Source organism: Symphalangus syndactylus, chromosome 5, assembly GCF_028878055.3.
Source record: "Symphalangus syndactylus isolate Jambi chromosome 5, NHGRI_mSymSyn1-v2.1_pri, whole genome shotgun sequence".
Taxonomy (NCBI): domain Eukaryota; kingdom Metazoa; phylum Chordata; class Mammalia; order Primates; family Hylobatidae; genus Symphalangus; species Symphalangus syndactylus.
Window position 1 is genome coordinate 152,290,751 of NC_072427.2, and position 22,544 is coordinate 152,313,294.

At 51.6% G+C, this 22,544-nt stretch overlaps 1 protein-coding gene across 22 annotated transcripts in view; it reads right to left on the reverse strand.

Moving 5' to 3' along the window:
* LOC129483539 (voltage-dependent L-type calcium channel subunit alpha-1C) overlaps positions 1 to 22,544 on the reverse strand; it is a 630,682-nt gene that overhangs the window by 63,839 nt on the left and 544,299 nt on the right. For all 22 annotated transcript variants that reach the window (XM_055281126.2, XM_055281127.2, XM_063639851.1 and 19 more), the window contains 5 exons: positions 22,054 to 22,106; positions 21,587 to 21,733; positions 20,008 to 20,209; positions 18,033 to 18,191; positions 17,262 to 17,372 (listed from right to left, as the gene is read on the reverse strand). In XM_055281126.2, coding sequence (XP_055137101.1) covers positions 17,262 to 17,372; positions 18,033 to 18,191; positions 20,008 to 20,209; positions 21,587 to 21,733; positions 22,054 to 22,106 — 672 coding nt within the window. The remainder of the gene's footprint in view (positions 1 to 17,261; positions 17,373 to 18,032; positions 18,192 to 20,007; positions 20,210 to 21,586; positions 21,734 to 22,053; positions 22,107 to 22,544) is intronic.

Consider the following 22,544-nt stretch of genomic DNA (forward strand, 5'->3'; position numbering starts at 1 on the left):
TCTGCTTTTTGGGGACAAGACATGCCCATCTCCCAGTGGGAAAAGGGATGGGATGACTACCTATGTAAGAAATCGTGGGCCTCTTGCCAACTAGAGGCGCACTTCCCAAGCCCTCTGTTTGCAATCGCTTAAAACAGAAAGTAACCAGAGTCCAGAGTCCAGAGGCTTCCACCTCATTACAGCTTCAAGTGCAATTTCAAGAATCTCGTCATCACTGTTGTCTTTATTCTCGTCGGCTGGAGATTGAGCTTTCTGAGGGGAGGTAATCATAATCTGATTATTATCCATACGGGCACCAGTCCTACGTCTTGCATAGGGTTATTGTGAGGACTAATACCTAGGAAAGTATTTTGAAAAAATCCAAGAGATGCCTATTCTTTATACCGACTCTATCTGGCCTCCTCGGGAATAGGTGTTCTGGATGTGTGAATGTTCCAGACAGAGGATGATGACCAAAATCTCTGAATTTCAACCTCTTAAAAAAATGTTCACTTTAAAGATAGGGTCTCTCTCTGCTGCCCCAGCTGGAGTGCAGTGGTGTGATCATAGCTCACTGTGGTCTCAAGCTCCTCAGCCTCCCAAGTACTACGCCCCTCTGATTGTTTAATTTTTTTTTTGTAGAGATGAGGTCTTGCTATGTTGCCCAGGCTGGTCTGGAACTCCTGGCCTCAAGTGATCCTCCTGTCTCCGCCCTCCAAAGTGTTAGGATTACAGGTGTGAGCCACTATGCCCGGCCAGCCACTGTCATTATTTACCAGCGTTGCTCTACCTAGTGACGTAGGAGTCACAGGTTCTATTTTGGGTGTGGGACTGAACAGCAGGAGACAAAGCCTAGGTGTGTGAAAGGAGGATGGAGGAAGCTGGAGGTTCTGGAATCTTGAGTTCTCCTTTAGTCTGTCTCTCAGGCCATTTCTGTCCATCCTCCGGGTCTCTAGTATTCAAACTCTCCCGAATGAAATCTGGCTGATGCCGTTTGGGATTGGTGACAGGGTGCAGGTTGTCACGGCTGCATTTTGTAAGACTCGAGTTCATGTGGATACTTAACTGCTAGGTTCTTAGGAACCACTCTTCCCACCGAGGAAGGCACAGGCCACTCTTCTTTTATCGAGAGGGGCGGCGGCAGGGGGCCCATTTTCTGTCTGTTACAGGAGAGCTGCGAGGGGACTGCCGTGGAAGGGGTGACGGGTGCACGACTTTGCCCTTGAATTCCGGGTCCTTAGCTCCTTCTCTGCCCAGAGCAGAGGCCGCCCTGCCACAGAGGCAGCACCAGCTCTCAATCAGGCTGGCGGCAAGAAGGTGTCCACGAGGAAGTCCACACACCTTTCACTCCTTGCCTGGGGTGGTGCTGTCAGTCTTAGGCATTTGGAGGGCAGAGGTGTTGTCACTGCCGTGACTCATTTCTCTTCTCTGTTCCTTCCTGCCTGCCATCCTTATCTGCCCCAAGAAACACAGGGTAGGCAGCCAGCTCCTGAGTGCCCCGGCCCTGTGGGGAAGCTGACTCTGAACACCTGGTTTCCCGTCCTGGACACATGGGGCACACACTCCTGAGAGGGCACACTTTTAACTGGATACTTTCTGGACACCTGGTTTCCCCTCCTGGGACACACGGAGCGTGCTGGCTGGAGGGGCTGCAGGACTTCTGGGCTGGATTAGAAGTGGGGCTGCTGAGATTGAGATGGAGAGTGGAAAGGACAAAGGGTCCTCTGAAGGGCCCTTGCAGACAGGGTTAGGAACATCAGTCAGCAAGCAGCTGGAGGCTGCCAAGGTGGTGCGGCGCTGAGGGAGGGAGGGGCAACAGATGGCTTCACCGGACCTAGGGAAGGGGGTCCCTGCAAGAGAGCAGAGGTCCTGCTTGAGTGAGCAAGCACTGGAGAGAGGGCAGGTGCGCCAGGCAGGGGGCTGGGCAGAGGTGGCTGTGGGGGAGGGAGCCGTGCCCAGTTCCTGGAAACACTGATCTTTTCTGGGTCCCAGAAATGATGAGAGCCGAATGAACCCGGGAGAGGAGCTGGGTCCCACTGGCAGCTGGTGGTGGCGGTGAAGTCTCAGTGCGTGTCTATGTGTCTGTGCAGAGTTGATCCCATTGAATATCACGAAAACGATGGTAACCGACACCAAGCAGAGATAATATAAATTGTATTACACCAGGATGCGATTTAGACATAACAGTAATCATGGAAATTAGTGGCGCCTAATGGAGAAGGCATAACTGGAGCACACAGCTGCCAGCAGCCTGGGAGGAGGTGGGGATTTCTGCCCTCCTCTGTCAGCTTCCATCCTGTGATGTGTTAATTCAGAAGCACCCCACGACACACGCCGCACAGCTAGCTTGAGGAATGCTTGGACAGAGGGCAGGAGTGGGCAGGGGGCTGGGTGCTTGCCTCGTGAGAGGACCCCAGGCGGGTGGAGGCGAGGGGGGCTGCTCTCCTAGTTGCAGGAGGAACACACACTCCTGAGAACGCACACTTTTAACTGGACACTTTCTGCTGCCATTTTTCTTTGGAATTAAGGCTTTTCCTCCCCAGGACATTTTTGAAGGCCTTCGTCCATTTATTTACTCATTCATTTATTTATCTCATCAACACATAATAAGCACTTACTAGAGGCCTGTAACTATGCGAGGCTTGGGCATACAAACATGAATCAGCCCTCCTGAAGCCTGCCAGCCTCCCCGCTGGGAGCAGATGAAAATTTGGGGTTATGGGTTAAGCTACATTTGGGGGCCACAGGAGGCTCTTTTTCTGCCCCCGTTTGTACCTGGGTAGACTGGGGGATCCCAACAGCTGCTTCACACTACTCATGCTGGAATAAATGCGCTGTTTTCTGCAAAGGTGCCTCCAGGACTAGGGTGCTGCATCAATGCCTCCTTGGAGAGGGGCAAGGCTGGGCAGACACATGGCCATGCACACAGGCACCTTTAAGCTCAAATGAACAGCACCATGCACTCTGAAGAAGGGAAGGCAGGAAACAAGCAGCATCAGGTGTGGCTGGAACAAGGAGAAGCAATCTCTCCTTTGCTATGGGAGGGCTTGAATCTGTGGCAGCCTTCAAAACCGCCTGCCTGCCTAGAACCCCTTCCAGTCCAATCCACAGGGCCAAGGCCATGGAGAGAGCTTTCCCAACCCCGATCAGAGAGGTCCCTTCCTGCTCAGCACTCCCAGAAAGCTCCCACGGCCCATCCTATCACCCTGCCCTGTGCCCTCTCTAACCTAGTGGGCGAGTGCTCCTCTGCCAGGGGATCTGGCCGGCAACCTGCACCCACACTCTTGAACAAGATGTGAATAACATGATAGACTGCCTTCACTTCCCACAGTGAGCCTCAGGTTGTGCAGGCAGGTTACCTAACCTCTCTGTGCCTCCACTTCCCTACCTGCAACATGGGAATAACCAGAGTACTTGCCCTTGTAGGGTTTTTATTTTATTTTTAGAGACAGGGTTTAACTCTGTCATCCAGGCTGGAGTGTAGTGTTGCAATAATATTTCATTGCAGCCTCCATCTCCTGGGCACAAGAGATCCTCTCGCCTCAGCTTCCCAAGGAGCTGGGACTGCAGTCACTATACCTGACTAATTAAAAAATAGAATTTTTTTTTGTAGAGATGGGGTCTTGCCCAGGGTGGTCTTGAACTCCTGAGCTCAAATGGCCCTCCGGCCTCGGCCTCCTAAAGTGCTGGGATTACAGGTGTGAGCCACTGTGCCTGGCCCCTTGTAGGGCTTTGTGAGAATGATACGAGTTCACATCTGCCGTGTCTGGCACCAAGAAAGTGCTCACTGATTGCTGCAGTTGCTACTATTACTGTTGTTGTTGGAGTTCTTGCTGAGAGGCTACCTTCCTGTCCTGCCCACAGCCTGTGTCACAGAAGGTCCTTCCTGCCCCTAAGGCAGGCTGACCCAGCGCAGGGCCGGAAGCACTGGCAGCGCCTTGGGCTTCGGTGGGTCGGGTTATTGCCGACGTACCCTGTAAGTCTGGGAATCCCTCGTCTTCCTACCAGACCAGCGTGTTCCAGTTTCCTTCCCCGTGGCAGGGCCAGAGACGGAAACCACAGCGTACTTTCCCACCAGGCTTTTTTACACAGTGTGGATAATTTTCTACATTAAATAATTAAATGTAATAGCTAATACTACCCTTCCCACACGAAGGCTTTATGCAAGTCATACAATTATTTTTTATCCTTCATAGTGACTTTTAAGCTCTCCAGCACAAGGCCGGAAAGAAACCTGTCACAGTGTTGCAACAATATGCAAACCCCTGAGTGCAGAGCCACTGGGGGGGAAGGTCCTCCTGGCAAAGCTGGGGCCTGCCTGTCTATGGAGCACTGCGTGGCACCAGGTGCCCCACGGGCACTCTGCAAATAAATAATAATCAGGGGAACACAGGAGCTTGGCCCACACAGCTTTGGCCTCTGAATTCTGTGCTGATGGGAAGGCTGGGGCGAGAGTTGCTGCACTTCATCCCCAGCTGCTGCCCTTCTTTCCCGGTCCCCTTTCTACTCCTTTAAATGCATTTCTCTGCCTAGGGATTTCTGTGGACGGTGGCAGACACTGCAGTTTCTCAATAGATTGGATAAACAGGTTTCATCTAAAAGTCACTAAGAGGCTGAGTCAGCTAGCCTGAGGCTGTGTGGGTTCTGAGAGAGGGGGTGACACTGGCCACCACGGGGCGCTGTGGAGCTCTGTAGGGACATGGCGTATACAGTGGGTGGGGAGACTACTCCAAAAAGAAGAGCATTGGGTCCAGAAAGATTGAAGACCTAGCCCAAGACAATGTCTAGGTTTCCGTACGATTTTTGAAATAGAATTCTTGCTTGCTCTTCAAGTTTTTCAATGTGAATATTCCAGGTTAGTGAGGAGATGCAGTCATACAATCCAAGATACGGTCATATTTCTAGTGGCAGTGCTATCCTTGCTGAGCCTCAGCCACTGGCCAGCCAAGACTCCCCCACTATCAGTGTCACTGAACATTGCCCATGAAGCGTGCTCCTTGGATAAATATTCCCCAAACACTCCACAGGGCCCAAGGATGCTCCTTCACTGGGCAGAACCCTCTCACACGTTGTGGGACTTTCAGCATCCTCAGTCCCACCCACCAAACACTGAATGTCAGTTTTACCTCCCTGAATCATGGTGACGCCCTACGGATTTCCAGAACTGTGTTCTGTAGAACACTAGGTCTGCGGAGGTGTTAATCGGCATTACAAAAAACCAATGAAACAAAACAAATCCCCAAACAAGGACCCCGTCCTCCACTAAGCCTGGGAGGGTTGAATTTCAGAACTTCGACCTGGGGTAGTCTCAGGGCCCAGCACCTCTCACTGGCCCTGAGCTCTGCCCTGAACTGTCTGAGCACACTTCAGCCAGAATTGCCCTGACCTGGGCGGCCATGCCGCTAAGTCCTGCTGAGCACGGCACGGGTGGCGGCTCCAGAACCACTGTCTTTGCCTTCCATCTCTCTGCTCTCTTTTCCAGCAGACCACCCCAGAGAGTGACAAGCTCCCGTGGTGGGTGGAGAACCGAAGGGGGTGTCCTCGCTGGATGCTGGAGCTTGTGAGCCAGAGGCTGGAGTCACTTTTGCGAGGAGGGGCACCCCAGAGGAAGCTGCCTGTCTTGTCTTCTGTTGCCCTTCATTCAGCTGACACTGACAGAGATGACAGGCACACGGTGTCACCGTGCTAGCATTTGGAAGGAGGTCAGTGTGGATGCGACCAAGAGACAGTCCTGCTCAAAGACTATCCAGTCCTGCTGGAAGGATGAGACGTTTCCATCAAGAGCTCTGATTAAGTACCAGAAAAGAGAGAAAAGGTGCTCTGGGAGCTCAGAGATGGTGGAGACCGTTTCTAGCCATGCTGATCTCGGGAGGCAGCTTGAAGGATGTGGCACTGGAGGTGTTTATTATTTATTACATGGAAAAGGTGAGAGCATGGTGGCTCTGAAAAGGAGACAAGGGCTGCATGCAGAACAGGGCTGGCCAGAGCAGCTACCTCTGCGGACAATGGAGAACCACGGAGAGGCTCGTGGGGGCACTCAGGACCAAGCAGAATCATGAGGAACAGAGAGGCTTCTGCAGGGACCCAGAGAGGCTACGGCAGAGGAGGGACGGGAGGGAGAATGCCAGGCAGGAACCAACAGTCTCGATGTTTGAACATGACCCAGTCACAGCCACTTTCCTTTCATCCCAAATCCTAAACCCTTGTCCCACTAGACTGCCACTTTTTTTTCTTCAGTCAACATCTTAGATTGTTCTTGAATACCTTCCCAAAGAGCAGGGCTGAACACAGAGCAGTGAATGACCAAGCCGTGGGCTCCTGCAAAAGATTTCAAGGCATTTCTCTGTACATCGAAAGACTACATAGAGATGAAAACATCTTCCTCAAAAGTGACTCCAAGAGCAGGGCATTTCTTGCTGTGGTCAGGGTTATCCCCACGAGGCTGAGAACAGCCACTGGCCCTGCAGATCTGCCCTGAGGCCCCACAGAAGGCCCACCAGGAGATGGAAAACTGAGCCGGCCAGACTTCTGAGCCTCAGGCTGCCCTGACCATTGTAGGGGCAGAACGCAGGTGAGGTGGTGGGTGGTGGGCAGGGCGAAGAGAGAGGAAAGATTGTGAAGGAAAGAAGAGAGCTGTATGAGAATGCTTGGCCCTAGCTTCAGCACTGGGCTGGGGGCGGGGTACACTCCCCCACTATCCTGTGTTTTTTATAGCAAAGAACCTCTTAGCCAAAGAGAAGTGCAGAAGGTCTGTCTTGGAAACTCCTTTTATGGAATCAAGAGGCCTGTAAATTCAATTCTGCACAGCTGGGAAAAGGAGAGGGCCCTGGTTCTATCGCAAACATGTCCAGCAAGGTCTGGGAAGGCCTGGCTTTTGAGCTCCTCCAGGGCAAGGATTTCTAGTATGGGAGAAGGAGGGGCAGAGTCAGGGACCTCTGTGATGCTCAGTACGGGAGGACGTGGGTGAGGGCAAAGGTGCACACTGAAGCCCCCAGATCAGATTATGTGGTTCCCCCAATGAACGACCCATCCCTGTGGTTTCCAAGGACAGTCAGAGGAAGTCCTCACCCCTCACTGTGGTCCTGAAGGGCCTGTGCGCACCGGCCTCTGTCCAGCCCTTTTCACGCCACCCTCTGGACAGCAGGGCAGCATACTGGCCTCCCTCTGCCTGTCCGCAGTTTCTAGAAGGCCCGGGGGACCGTTTCTTTCTTCTCTGCAGCTGGCTTAACTCATCCCTACTCTTATCCTGGGAAATGATATTTTCTTCTCCACCCCTCATTTCAGCCTTCCTGGCTCTCGGCCTCCGGACCCCTTTCCTTCTCCTTCCTCTCTTCTCTCCCAGTTTCCTTGTGACTCTGCACGTTCTCCAACTCTTCTTCCAGGACTTGAAGGCTTCTGGACAGGATTCTTGGAGTTTCTATCTTCAGAGGGAATAGATGGCGCTGACTCCTAAAATACATCTCCAGCCCAGATCGCCTGTCTGAATTCCAGATTTTCACAGCCTACGTGACATTTTCTAACCTAATATATCCCCACATTCTCACTTTAAACTGGTTTCTTCCTGTTCTTCTCTATTTCAGCAAATGACACCACTCTTCCATCCACTCAGGGAAAGCCAGGAACCTTGGAGCTGTCTCTGATTCCTGTTCCTCACCCTCACATCCAATTCGCCATCCAGTGATGTCATGACTCTGCCCCCCTCGCTCCATTTCTTCCACTGCCACCTGCCTTCCCAGCATCAGACTCCTTGCTGCTCCTCATCTCACCACACCAGTCATTTGTCAATGAGCAGCCAGCACACTGGTTAAAAAAACGGAAATCAGATTATATAATCCCCCCACTGAATGGCCCATCCCTGTGGTTTCCAAGGACAGTCAGAGGAAGTGCACACCCCTCACTGTGGTCCTGAAGGGCCTGTGCACTCCGGCACGGTCCTTTTCACGTGCCGTTCTCAGTTTCCAGAATGAGTTGAGCTTGCCCCTGCCTTGGGGTCTTTGCTCTCCCTTCTGCCTGAAATGCTCTTCTTCTGGCTCCTTTTCAACCTCCAGGGCTCAGCAAAAATGGTGCCTTCCTGACCTCCTTATTTTAAACAGGTGCCTCTTCACCCACACTCTTCCGTTTCCCCACCCCAGCCCTTACCCCATCTGAAACCTTTGTTTATTGTGTATTAGTGTCTCCCGCACTACTCTGTGAGCCCTATAAAGATGGTACCATGCTTCAACATCATCACTGAGGCGCTCAAGAACTACTTATAGAAAGAAAAGATGGAAAAGGAAGTACAGATAAGTGGAAGTTACAGAGGGGTGCATTTTAATTCAGTATAAAGAAGGATTTCCAACAGAGCTACCTCTAGAAACAAGGAGACTCATATGGCAGAAAGTAGGACTGTGTAGAGATTTCTGCACTGATGGAAGCTCAATGGTCTCAATCTTTTCTGACACTAATATTCCGACTTTCTTTTCCTGGCTCACAATTCTCATTCATCCATTCATGCATGCATGCATCAAACTTTCACTGAATGCCTCTCCTGGCACAGAGATGAACATGAAACAGCTCCTGCCATTGATGAATTTGGCAATTTTTGTGTCCCCGATGTGTAAGTCTTCCCGTTGCAAATGTGTGTGCATGTGTGTGTGGAAACACATGCATATGAGTGTGTAGTAGGCTTCTGTTTCACTTTCCTGAGCCCACCTGCCAGCTGACTGCCCCCTCTCCTGAAAATGCTTGTCAACTCAGATTTGGAAACAAAATTCAAAGGTCCAAAGCAATCTAGGGAATGTAGGGGCCACAGACAGAATGGCTGAATGAGAGGGAAGGGCGGCAAGGGGCCTCAGAGAAGGTGGCAGGACACAGGAGTGGAGTGAACACTTTCCTTTCCAGAGGGTGGTGACTCGAGAATGGCTTTCTTTCTGTCTCGGATCTTAGAAGGAAGACAGCTAACATTTACTGAGGACACACTAAGTGCGTAGCAACAACCTGGCTTATTCACATTTCTTGTTTTCATGGGGTTGTCATGGCAAGAGTGGCTTTTGAGTCACCTAAACCTGCAATAGAATCCCAGGATTTTTTCGATGATTAAATGCATTCCTATTTGTTAAGGTGCTTAGAGCAGTGTAGGGTGCATACTAAAGCAGGATGGTGTTTGTTACAAACTAACAATAACAACAAAAAGCCAGCTCTGGACTCGTTACTTAGCCTTTCTCTGACCTCCAGTTTCTTTAGATGTAAAACGGGAGGCCATAATATTTGTCTTACGGATTGAATGAGATAAGGCAAGTAAAATATTTAGCTTCATGTCTGGTTCTTCATTGACAATACGTGCTGTTTGCTTCCCTCCAGTGCTTCTAAATGTTACTGGATCTCAGGTGTAGGCATTGATTATCGACTGCTTCTTTTTAAGTTGAAATATGAATGCCAGCTGACAGGAGGTTTCCTAGTGACAAATGAGAGGGTGAACTGGGGATGCTACAAGTCTGAAGAGTGGGCCAAAGTCGCCCCAGGCAAGTGTGGCCTTCCCTACCTGCTTGCACTCATGACTGAGTCCCTGGTACCAAGCATACTGCCCAGCACATGAGCTGCTCAACAAAATATTTTGGGGGTTGTTGGTGAACTTTAGCCTGCAGCAAAACACTAGCCAAGTCACTCAAACAAAGAGTTCTTGAAAGAAGAATATGAAGAATGGCAAGCCCTAGGCACCGAGAAAGAGAGGGAATGGTGAAAAACTGAGCTGAAGGCTTGGAAAGCTGACTAATGGGTTGCATGAGCCACAGGAAAGGGGAGTGATAGTTTAGATGCTGGTAGCATGGTTGATGCTTGCACAACCCAACTTCAAGGATGCACTAAGATGAGCCTTAAAGTTATTTTATGGTGTGAGACAGAAATCAGACTGAAGGGATAGACTAAATGGGCTCAAGATGAAAGATGACAGAATACCAATACTGCAAAAGGGCCGACTTAAAATGGTCACAGACAAGAGGGCACACCCAGGCTGGAGGTGAAGTTCCTTTGGTGCTGAGTTAGAGGGCTGGGTGCAAACTCCCCAGGCGTAGGGATCCGGCTGAGTTTCATCTGAATGGCACTTTCCCTGAAGACTTCATTCCTCTGTAGACATGACCTCACTCAGTCTCACCGCAGTACGCTAAGGCAGTCTTCCTACTTTACAGAGAAACAGACATGGAAGGAACGAGTGCCTGTAGGAAGCTCTTCCTGTCCCGTCTGCTCAGCCCTGGCTGGTTCAAGGTGATGCTGAGGTGGGATCTAGGCTTCCTGGGCCTCAATCTACCAGAGTTTCCTCTCTGGGTGGGATCTGGGGGCAGTGGATGATGCAGCGAAGACATAAAGCAAAATCTGCTTTGTGAAAATTAAAACTTCACAAAAATTACTGCATCATACAGAAGTGCATGGCTAACTTAAAACAGTTGGAAGAGGATGGTTCCTGGTGAGCGGTGCAGGTGGAGACAGAGGTCCAGTTGGAGAGAAAGTACATTTCAGCCAGCAACGTCATTGCTGCCGAAAACATGACTGAAAAACAAACCAAGTTCCTAGAAGATTCTCCGCTTTCAAAGAGAGGAAGGGCTCCAGTGTGCATCCTTTCCTCCTAGCCATCTCACTTTCCCCTTCCTTCTCCTGGTCCTTGACTGAGCTTTTAAGAGCAAGTTCTGAAATGTCTCTCAACAGTCCGTGGAAGAGTCTGCGGACATTGGAGTCTCTCCTCCCTCCGGGGCAGGCTCAGCTCAGGCCTGATGGATTTAGCCTGCAGGGTTCCCCTGGCCCCTCAGGTGGCCATGTTGGTGCCTTTAGAGGAATTCTGGCCCTGGCATTCTTCCCACTGCCTCAGCCCTGGCTGCCCCAGGGCTCTGGTGGGGCAGTTCGGGGCCTCGTGGCCTTTGCCACACCTCTCCTTAGGCTGATGAGCCGCTGCTCTGACACAGGTTCATGCACTCTCTTCTCCTGTGGCTGTTTCTGCCGCCACTGGCAACCTTCAGGAGCCTGTTCTTTGGTGGGCCGTCCGCTCGCCTCCTCCCGGGGACAGAGAACCTGTCTGATTACCATCCAGACTGACACCCTGGCCTGGGTAGGAAAAGAGGCCTGGCCCACAGTTCGTAAAGGTGGTTTCTCTTCCCTTGTTCAGACAAGCAGATCTGACCTTTGACTTGGGAGCTGAGTTGTCTGCTGAGCGTGCCCTCCCAACTTCTCCATCTGCCAGGGGAATGTCAGAATCTGGTCCCTTTCCTGGGAGCGGCTTACTCCTGGAGCCAAAGACTCCAACACCTAAAACAGCAGGTCCACACCTGAGCAATCCAGACCCTCAGCCTCCGGATGCCCCTGGAGAACCCCCAGCTGGAGGAGGGACCACAGCATCTTCAGGTCATGTGACGAAAGCTATTTGCCCAAAGAGGCCAGATGCTGAATCTAAAGGACAGAGTTTCTAGACACGGACAGAGCTCACAGAGTAGATGAGAAACTGGGCTGTTGCTTCTCTGTGGAAGCAAGTATTCTTCCCCATGCACCCACCTCCTCATTCCAAGTTTTCCTCTGCCCATCCATATGCGAACCTACAGCCCCAACCCAGCCCTCGTCTGTGCCTTTCGACACAAGCCCAGTGAAAACATGGCAGCTGGCGACGACTCTTCCACTTGAGCCACATTCTCAGGGTATCCCCAAAGATTTCTCCCCTCCGCAGGGCCTGTGCCCACCCATGTCAGGGCCAAGAATCACTCACAAGAGCAGAAACCAGTTCTAAGAACAGCGGAGCCTGCAGAGAAAAGACTGCTCTGGAAGTCACAGGATCCCTGGCCCCACATGGGCACACTAGATACGAGGATGGCTGCCCCTGAGTGTGCAAAGTCCAAGGCCAGCAACAGCCTCTGTCAGCTCAGAGCCTTCATAATGCAGAGCAGGCTGGTTTTGGCACAGCAACTCCAGGGTGCCCTGCCACTAGGAGGACCATTCCAGAGCCTCCTGGCCGTCCCTATAGCTTAGCTGGCACATGTGTCAGTGATACTGGGGCAAGGCTGGGCCCAGAGCTGTGCTATGAAGAGCGGCCCCAAGAGAGAGCCAGCATTTGACCTCCAGGGTCCTGAGCAGCTCTGGTTCTGGCAGCATCTCATTCACCAGGCTACCGACTAGTCCTGACTCGTCCCTCACTCTCGATAAGGGAAGTGCCCAGGGACTCGTTGATGGATTCCTCAGGACAACAGGTGGGGGACCAGAGAAACCTCTCCTTTTTCTGCCTCTCTCCTCTGAGAAGCAGCCGAGGCCAAGGCTTCACTGCCTTCACTTCCTCTTTCCTGAGAGATAACGGGCTTCAAAGCAGACAAGACTGTGGCAACTGAACTGCTGCCCCATTCTTAGCTGATACTCTGAAAATGCCAGCCACATCCTCTGTGTGTGGGGGCAGGCAGGAGCCACAGCCCCGGAAGACTTAGACGGCTGTGGTAAGGCCTGCCGGGCCCAGCAGAGACCAGCGAGCAGGGCAAGGGCACCGGCAGGAAGGCTGGAGAGGAACCGTGGTGAGGAGGCCGCCTCCACTTCGGAAGGGGCATGGAGGCCATGAGGCAGCAAGTCTGGTCAGCAGCCGGACAAGGCTCTGCACCCCAGAGGGGGTCAGCTAAGAACCTGGAGGGGCTCAGGGCTCTCAGATTTCTGTCACTAGGGCGATAAAATGCTAACGGGGAAATCTAGACAGAAGTCCAATCGACTGTGGAAAAGAGTGTCTGGGTGTCCCATGGCTCACCGGGAACATACCCTATGGGGGCTCGCAGCAGCAAGACTAACTCCAGACCTCACCTGCACTTGCTGCCTTCTTAGGACCAGCTCACGACTGGGTGGGAAAGAGTCTGCGGGGAAAGGGCCTGGGTGCTCGCAGCTGCCACCGGCTGGGGAAAGCCAGGGATGGCTGGGGTAACTGACAGTGGGAGAAACTCACTCGGGCCAGGGCGAGAGACTGTCTAACCCAGTCAAGAGGGGCTCCACTATGTATGTGTCAACTTCTGGCTGAAAATCACCAGAAGAAGGGTAGGGGGGATGAGAGAAACCATCTGGATTCGTGAAGCTGGAGCAGCTGGGCTGAGGAGGCCCCAGACAGAAAGAGAAGAGCGGAGACTGGGAACGTGTGGGAAAGAGGCCAGGCCTCCTGAGGTTTCAGCTGCTTATTCAAGAAAGCAGGGGGTCAGAGGGGCCAACGAGTGCTTTCACTCTGGGTCCATTCTCCCCTCTGGACCATTCTCAGGCTGGGGGAAAGCCAAAAAGGGAGACCGAGACTTTGATTCCAGAGAGCTGCCAGGGTCAAGGCCCCTCCAGCGTCCTCCTCCTGGGGAGGTGAGCACTGGCTACTTCCTGAGTGGGCTGGCTTCAGCTGAGGGGCAGGGGTGAGTCTCAGCTGCTTCACCCCTCTGCGGCCCAGGTGGGAGCCTGTGGCGGGGGCAGGAGTTAGGAGCCTTCCATGGGGTGAACCCCTGCCTTCCTGGCATACCACCTTCCACGGAGGAGGAGCAGCTTGGAGCCCAGCCTCTCACTCATCACCTCCTGCAGCTCCTCCTCCTGCAGTGCCCTTGCTGAGACATCCTCGACAGCAAACTTCAGGCAACTAACTGCCATCATCACTCCCACTACCAAACCAGCAGCTGACAGTGGAGTAGCTGAGACAGACGCTGCTTCCCGCGCCAGGCTCCTGTGCATTCCCTCCCTGGTGACATCGGAGCTGCCCTAAGGGGCTGAAGCCTGAGGACCACCCAGCCTCATCCTGTTAGCCATAAAGGATTTATGGTGCGGCTCCCTCTCCTGCCATTCTCACCTCCAGCAAAGTGCAATTGGGAGTTTTAACTGGAACGGTATTGAGCCTATGGAACAGTGTGAGGAGAAATGATATCTTAATAATACTGAGCTTTCCTATTCAGGAACATGGTCGATGTCTTCAGTTACCAGCTTTTCTTGAATTCCTTCCAATTTCATCATTTTCTCTGTGGAGATCTTAGCCATTTCTGTTAGACTTTTTCCCCAGGCATTGCATATTTTTCAGTTTATCAAATCTATAAGAGTATCTTTAAAATTTATTTTCCTGTCTTTGCTGACAAGCTTCAGTTCATGATAGGACAATCCAGTTATTTAATTACCTTCAGAATATTCAAGCCAGCACTTTTCATGCTGCCCAGCCTGGTCCTGCACCCTCGTGTGGGCTGCAGGGGCCATCCAGTTATCTCCAGGTCATAGCCTCTCACTTCTAGGGAATGAGATCCTTCTGGATCACTGTTCACTGTTCAAATCAATGCTGCCGTGATCCACCTCACTCTCTTCAAACCATCCCCGCAGGTTCCTGAGGCTTTGTCACGGACCGACTCAATCTAAACCGGTTTATGTTGATCCCTAGTTTCTTTGTGTGATTTTTTTTTTTTTTTTTGTGAACAGAGTATGAATTTAAGGAGTGGGATGGTTAGATTTAAGGCAGGGACTTACTTGAGTAAATTTATTTTCCATGGAGTGGTGAGGAGAACACACAGAAATGAAGAAATTCGGAACATCCATGACCATGAAAGCAATGAAAGAATGAAGCAAGAATACAAGTTGACCAGCTGATGGACCAACCAACCAGCCAGTTGCAGAGACAAAACATGAGCAGTGACAACTTCAGACTGTCTTCGACATCCTTGGTTCCTAGCCTTCCTTTCTCAGCAACTGCTGATGCTCATCTGGGTCATACACAAACAACCATGCCAATGAAATAAAAAGTACAGCACAGAGTCCTACTCAATGGTGGGAAATGAAAGTTGTCATGGATTCGGGCCATGGTTAGAAGCCACTGGTTCTTGGGCCAGATCCAGCTGCATATTCTTCCAGAGCTTCAAGTTTTTCCAGTTTGGTTTTCTGCCTGAAAATTTTGGAGCTGCTTTTCCTGGAGTCTATTTGTGAATGAAGAACATAGCTCAGTAAGAATCCAGGGACCCAGCTGTGCTCCATGATGCTCCTAACTGGGTGGTGACCTTTATCCACCCTCTTGCCAGAGCCCCTTTAGGGAAATTCACAGGGAAAGACCCATTTTCCTTTCTCTTTACACCATGGAGGCACCCTGGAGTGTGAAATGCAAATGGCCCCAGGATGGCTCTCCTCCTTCTTGGGTAAACGTCTCTGTTATCTTGCCCATCTTCTCACAATAGAAAACCAGGGACAGAGGAAATTAGGAGGTACTTTATGGTTTAGATCACCCGCAATGGTTACTTCCAGGTATCAATTTCATGCACTTCCCAGGGAAGGTTGTCCGTATGTCTCCCGTGCTCAGGAGGCATGATTCAGAAAGTCCACTGCAGGCTCTCCAGACTGCCTCAGACATCGTCAGAAACACATCTGAGTCAATTGTGGAATGACTCAAGGTTTGAAATATTTAAACCATATGTCTCATGACACTGGATGAAAACGATGCCAGTTTCCCCACTGAGAGGATGTCATCTGAGACTGAGGCTGGGCTCGGCAGTGACTGCACTCCTGGCCTCAGCTGGTCATGCTGCTGTGGGTGAACTGTCAGAGCTCCTGGGCTGCAGGGCTTGGACTAGGACCATGCGTGGGCAGAGACACCGTGCGCCCTAGGGAAGGTGTCAGGGCAACCCAGGGATCCTCTGTAGGTCAGGACAAGATCTGTCCTCCTAAATGGGACTTGTACAGGAAGGTGAAAAAGAGTGTACTTGCTTCTCTGGAGAAGGCAGGAAACCACCGTTCTGTCACCAAAGGATGTCCCTTAGGAGACTTACTCTATGAAAATCAGCTGGGATCCCCAGGCATTCTTGGAGTGAGAGAAGAATCTGCATTGTAGGAATATTGTCTTATCTTTTAAGTCTCTCCCAGGTTGTTTCCCTCTTTCTAACAAATACCCACAGAGCACTTGACATGGGAAAGTGCTAGTTAACCTCAGTGTGGTGGAAAATACAGTGAAGTCAGAGGTGCCAGATTCCAGTCTCCGTTCTGCCAGTTCTTAGCAGTGGATCAATTAATCCTGGGCACTTAATTATTTGAGCCTCACTTCCCCCCCTCTCCACAGAGGGATGCTAATATCTACTTTATAGGGACATTTTGAGAATGACGTGCGATGATATACGTGTAGCACATGATATGGAATCCAAAGTGTGAGTGAATATTCATTCAAAGAAGGCTGTGGATATCTCCCCATAAACATGGATTCAAAGGCCAAGCTGGACCCTCCCCCACTCCCAATTAATCTTGAGACCAGTAAAAACTTGAGTGAAAGTAGAAGATATGGCCAGGGACTCTTGCTCTTGGCCTCCTGTTGATCTGTGTTGCATCTGGGAAAACTACCAAAGGAGGGAGGAGAAGGCTCAGTAAGCTGGAGGGATTGTCTCAAGTCTGTAACTGCATGATGCTCCTAAAACTCGTTCCTTCTCATCCTTCTCCAAAAGGTGTTATGGTAGCCTGGGGGCTGCTCAGTTGCTTTCATAGCCTCCCTCAGAAGCAGCTGTCCTGGTGGTGAACCCCGGCCAGTGGATACCGGTGATTCTGACCCATCTACAGAGGCCCAGGGTGGAAGGTGTGGCTCACACCAGTGTCTGCTACTCCACCACTGAGGATAGTGGGGGCGACTGGCTAGGAAGGGCACAGATGATCCAAAGGACAGGAATTCTGACCCTGCCTCATTCAGCAGCAGGCCTAATCTTCTTGCCCTTACACAAGGAACAAAGCAGTGAAATTTGCAGGTAATTGTTCTTCCTGCCCCAGTGTGTAAGGAGCAATGCCATAGGCTCTGAGGCAGGGAACAGGAGTGCCCATAGGCTGGAGCCCTGAGCCCTGAGCCCTGAGCAAATCCAGCCCTGGCTGAATGTTTTATATGAGGTTGGTCTGTGTGGCTGATGAAATGAGAGGAGGCTGGAACAGAGGCCTGAGTGGATCTGGGGGGCTGGGCCCAGAGAGGTTTGGTCTGCCAGTCTATGAGCATAGTTTCTTCTATTAACAGGTTATGCACTAGAGGATGGGACATAGGAGAAAAGACTATCACGTGCCTCTCCTAGGAGAGGCTCAGAGGTTCAGCTCAGCGAGGAATCTGCAGCTTATGCATGCCAGCCAGGGTCCACACCGAGAGCTGAGCGTGTTTCCTGGAGTTGGCCTGGTTTAGCTCTGGGCAGGTGTAGGAGTTGGGGCACTGATCATTGGAGCAGGGATGGTCCTTCACCAATGCCTTTTTCCCTCTTTCCCTCATTCTGCCTTCAATACCTGCACCCCAACTCCCTGTTGCCTGTCCACCCCTGATGCCTGGGAATCAGAGGTCTTTCTCAGAGGCCTACCTTGGGTTTGAAGGCAATGAGCTTCAGGATCATCTCCACGGTGAAGAGGCCAGTGAAGAGCATGTTGAGGATGTTCATGGCAATTTTGAACAGGCAGCTCTGGCCGTAGTGCTGCATCAGGAGAGGGGAGGAGCTATGAACACGGGGAAGGGAGGTCTCTCCTCCTCCCCACCTTTTGCCCAGCCTTCTCGGAGGCCCTCGCCTCAGCAAGACCTTCCTCGAACCAAACCCCCAGAGGGCCACCCACCTCTCCGTGGGCAGTCAGGAGGACTCAGGAGAATCTCCAAACTCTTCCCTGCTCTGCCATTTCTGAACACATCTGTGTTCATTTCCCTGGTTGGCCGTGACAGCTTTATGGAGACTCTGGCACTCAAGAGAGCTTGGGAACAAGCTCTGTCCCTGAAGACAGGTGGATACAGAACCCACCTCCACACGCCACACCTTACCGACAACGAATGCGTCCAGCTTATCCCTCCCTTCTCCATCTTCCCCCGTCTCTCCATTGATCAACCAACAACGAACGCATCCAGCTCATCCCTCCCTTCTCCATCTCCTCCCCTCTCTCCATTGATCAACCCAGGGTGCCATGGATTCTTCCGTAAGGCCCAGAGAGGAGCGCATCCTTGACAGAGAACACTAATCTTTCTCCAACTGCCTCCCTTGGTGACCAGGAAGGCGATGCACTGAGCTGCCTGCCGCTCCGTTACACTTTCCATCCCCGTGGCACGCTCCCTTCTGCAGCACCGTGGCTGTGCTCCTCCTTGGACTGACCTGCATGGCCAGGCAGATGGTGTTGAGCAGGATGAGGACGAACATCAGGTACTCGAAGTAGGTGGAGTTGACCACGTACCACACTTTGTACTGGTGCTGGTTCTTGGGGATGTACCTCCGCAGGGGCCGGGCCTTGAGGGCGTATTCCACGCACTGTCGCTGGGAGGGTGGTGGAGGATGGGGAGAGTGGGGTTAGTTACCTGGAGGGTGTGGGGGGAGCTGGCAGAGAAGTGTGGGATGTGAATGAAACCACACACTGTGGGGTGGGGTTCTCCAGAAGTCTGAGAAATCATTGGCTGCTCTGGCTCACTTACAGGTGGGAAGTGTTATTTGGAAAATGTCTTGATTTTTCCATGGCCCCCTTAATCAAGGAGAGAGCCCCTTCTTGTCAAATCCCCGTAACAAGGTCCTAGGCAGGGACCATGCATCTCCTTTGCTCACCCTGGTGATGCCTGGCAGGTGCCTCGGCAGGGAGTCGGCGTCGCTAAGAATGTGCTTCCTGACTGACTGACAGCTGTGCTTCTCATTGATTACTGCCCATGCCACAGACCATCCTTGGGTACTTCTCTCCTCAGTTTTTCTTTCCTGTCCTAAATCCTAGAGTGCAGTGGTGTGATCTTGGCTCACTGCAACCTCCGTCTCCTGGGCTCAAGCGATTCTCCTGCCTCAGCCTCCCAAGTAGCTGGGATTACAGGCACGCGCCACGACACCCAGCTAATTTTTTGTATTTTTAGTAGAGATGGGGTTTCACCACGTTGGCCAGGCTGGTCTCAAACTCCTGGCCTCAAGTGATCCGCCCACCTCGGCCTCCCAAAGTGCTGGTATTACAGGCATGAGCCACTGTGCCTGGCCAACTAAATCAATCTTTCTTATTTGCCAGTGTCCATAAGATGGAAAAACACAGTTCACTGAGAGGGAAGGAGATTCCAGGCTAACTAGATTCTCGGGACTCTGGCAGAGAGCCAGTCCATTTCTCTGCACTTTGCCCCGGCTTCCAGATCAGGAACTGGGGAATCTCCCCAGCCTCTTCTCAAACCCTCAGCCACGATGTCCAACGCCTGAGTCTTAACGCTTTTACCTCCTCCTATTCTTTCCATCGCTACCATCATTAACCTGACACTAGATCGGGGTCTAATCCTCTCTCATTTCCACTTTCTAACTGGCCTCCTCTCTTTCCTGCCTTCTTTCAATCCAGGGTCCACACAGCAGCCAGCAGAGTGAGTCTATGCTGGAGATGTAGACTTGAAAACCCACGGGGGATTGGCTGGCCTGGTGAGGGTCACAAGGGGCACACCATGCTGTGCTCCTTCCCGTGGGCACTCCTTATTCACAGGCAGGAATGTATTTCCCCACAGACTCCTCCCAGTGGGAGCCGAGCTAGGGAACAGACCTGAGGCACTACATCTACCTCCCACCCTGGCAGCTTCCTGACTCAGCCACGGCACTGCCAGCTCTTCATGGCTAACAGAACCTGTCACGATACTTGGCATCACCATCTCACTCCCACTTAAGCCTCTTTCCTGCCCCCACCTCCCACATAAGCCTCTGGGTTTTACTTAAGAAACCACGTAAGAGTGGTTTCCTGAAGCCGTTCTGTTCTCCACCCCAAAAGCCCTTACTCCCTCACAGTTCTAGTTTCTCTCCTCCGTATCATGGTGCCGACCCACTTGGGTCCTTCTAACTTGTTAACTTCTAGATAGGGCATGAGATTGGACAAAATCTATCATAGAGTATCCTTAAGTAGAAGCTTCATAGATATTTGTTGGCTGAGTACATTTGCCAGATCTGGGGTTTGCAGGCATTTGCATTTCTTTGGCAAGTAAGAAAGACTGACAGCCCACTCTGGTTGAGGAGCAGAGAGATGATCTCAGTATCTGCACGGCCTCTCCCTGTTGCAGCCCCTCTGCGGGGTGGGCCGCAGGCTGTCATTCCCTCCACAGGCCCCGCTTCCCTCCGCTCCTTCCTAGGAAGCTACCTGGTTCTTGTCCAGCTCACAGTTCTTGTACTCCTGCTCCCCCTGCTCCTGGAAGGTGACGATGACGAAGCCCACGAAGATGTTCATCATGAAGAAGGCGATGATGATGATGTAGATGATGAAGAAGATGGAGATCTCCACACGGTAGTTGTAGATGGGGCCCTTGTCTTCCGTGTGGGAGTCGATGGAGCGGTACAGCAGCCTGCAGGAGGAGACAGGTCCCACAGAGGGAACTGGAGAAGCAGGGTCCCCTCTGTGGAAGGATGGCACCACTGCTCCAGGAATCCCAGGGATCAGGGTGCAGGAGACAGCTCTGAGCTGGAGTCCCAGCTCGGCCACTTACTGGCTGTGTAACCTCGGGCAAAGCGCTTAACCTCTCTGAGACTCAGATTCTTCATCTGTGCATTGGAGACAATAATTCCTGACTTTCCTACCTTGCAGGGTAGTTAGAATAATGTATAGGAAGGTGTTTTGAAACTGTGAAGAGCTGTTTAAATGTAACATGAGTCATGGACATTGATTTAAAACACTGGAAATATTGGTAAATATTGAGACAGCTTTGCAAACTGGCATGGGCTCAGAGAATGTTAGAAGGAATGTAAAATAAATCTCTCCAAGAGCAAATATCCACTCAGCTAAAAACACTCACACGACCCATGCTACTCCCATCATCACCAACGGTCTGGTTTCAGACTTCAGCAGTTTACATACATATGCCATTCATCTGAGCCTGGGCTGTGTGCCCCACGAAGCTTGTTATTCTTCATGGACAGGGATTATGTCTTCCCCTTCCTCAGTAGCCCTGCACGGCACTTGGTTATTCTCCAGCTATCGCCTATATCTTACCACATAATAATGTGACTCTTACCTAAGATCCATGCATTGCTGTTGACTTAGAAACATTTAGAATTTTCTGACTTTCAGATTCTAATTTCACTGGAATACATATTGGGGGAAAAGCAGGTATCTATACAAAGATATAAGGACCTGATGGGAAGCTGCCTGGTAGAGGTGATGCAGTGTGCAAGGCCCGCGGGCTGCTCTAGGCACAAACGCATTGCCTCTGCAGAGGAAGTGGGGCCTGGGCTCCCATCCCTTTGTTACTTTCCACCATAAATACAGGCAAGGCTTTTTCTAAGGAGACCTGGGTCCAGTCAATAAAACAAAGACATCTCAGCCATCTTTACCCAGTGAAGGGCATGCTGGGAGTGGCAATCTTGAATCCTATGGTGACCACAGGGCCCACACCTGGAGAAGCTCTCCCCACACCCAACTCCCAGATGCCATAAGGGTAACGACAGAGATCTCTGACATTGTGGCTCATGCTGGGTTGGAAAGAGGGCTAAAAAAAAGTCATTTTTTTAGCCCTTCTAGACACCTTCTAGAGAAAGAAGAGTCTGTGTTTCAGCAGTGACAGTGGACTATAAGTTCTAGAAATACACCTCACTGTCTGGGGAGGACCCAGGTAAATATGACCTCCAGAAGGAGTGCGGGACATTAACAAACTTGGGGAGGGGCTGGAAAGTCAGAACCGGCCTTTGAATGTCAGGGTTCATGGGGCCTTGGTTTGCATACTCACTCTGGCCACCCTTCGAAGGTGGAGACAGTGAAGAGAGCCATCATGGCTGCCAGAACATTGTCAAAGTCGAACTTGCTGTTCTCCCAGCTGCGGGGTTGGATGATGGGGTGGTCAACCTCCCCGTCTTTGTACGTGATGTAGTTGCCCCTGAGAGAGGAGGAGAAGGAGTTTACTCTGGGATCGCCCATCTTCCTTCACGCCTGGCCTGCCAGTGACCCTGAACGCTGGGTGGGATGGGACTGCCTGGCTTGAACTTCACCATTCTAGCCATGGGAGGAGCTTGAGTGGGCAGAAACTTCAGGAACAAAAAATGCTACACATTGTGTCAGTGAGGCCAGATTACACACAGGCAAAATCCAGGTGTCACTGCAGTCTTAGGAAATGAGCTGTCCCTCCTTTCTGGTCAAGCCTTCAGCCTCCTGGGGCTGACCGGCCGTGGCCCTGGCTGCCCTCCCACCTCCACTCACTTGCACTCCGCCTCTGTCTGCTTGGAACTGTCTGAACAGGTGTACAGCTTTCCCTGGAAGGCAGAGAACAGAGTATTAGAGATGTTCGGTAATCAATGAGTCAATCCAAAAGCAATTAGTGAGCATCTCCATAGCCCAGCACTGTGCTAGGGACAGTGGGATAAAAAGTGCAGAATCCGGATGGGCAGGGCCTGACTCACATGCACAGAACAGTGGCGAATACAGACGCCACTGCTGCAAGTAGCACTGCAATGCAAAAACGGGAGCTCGGGTCCATGGGAGCTGTACTCTCCAGGAAGGTCTCGCCAGGGAGGGAGAAGTGGAGCTGGGCTCAGAGGGATGAATTAGATGGGAGTTTACACAGTGGGGGGTGGCGGAGGAGAATGCTCTAGGTGGGAGAATAGCAGAACTAAAAGGGTGAGGGCAAAAAAGACCAGAATCCAAGGAGGACACGAGGGGTGCTGCAGGAAGCAGCAGGAGCTGACTTTGAC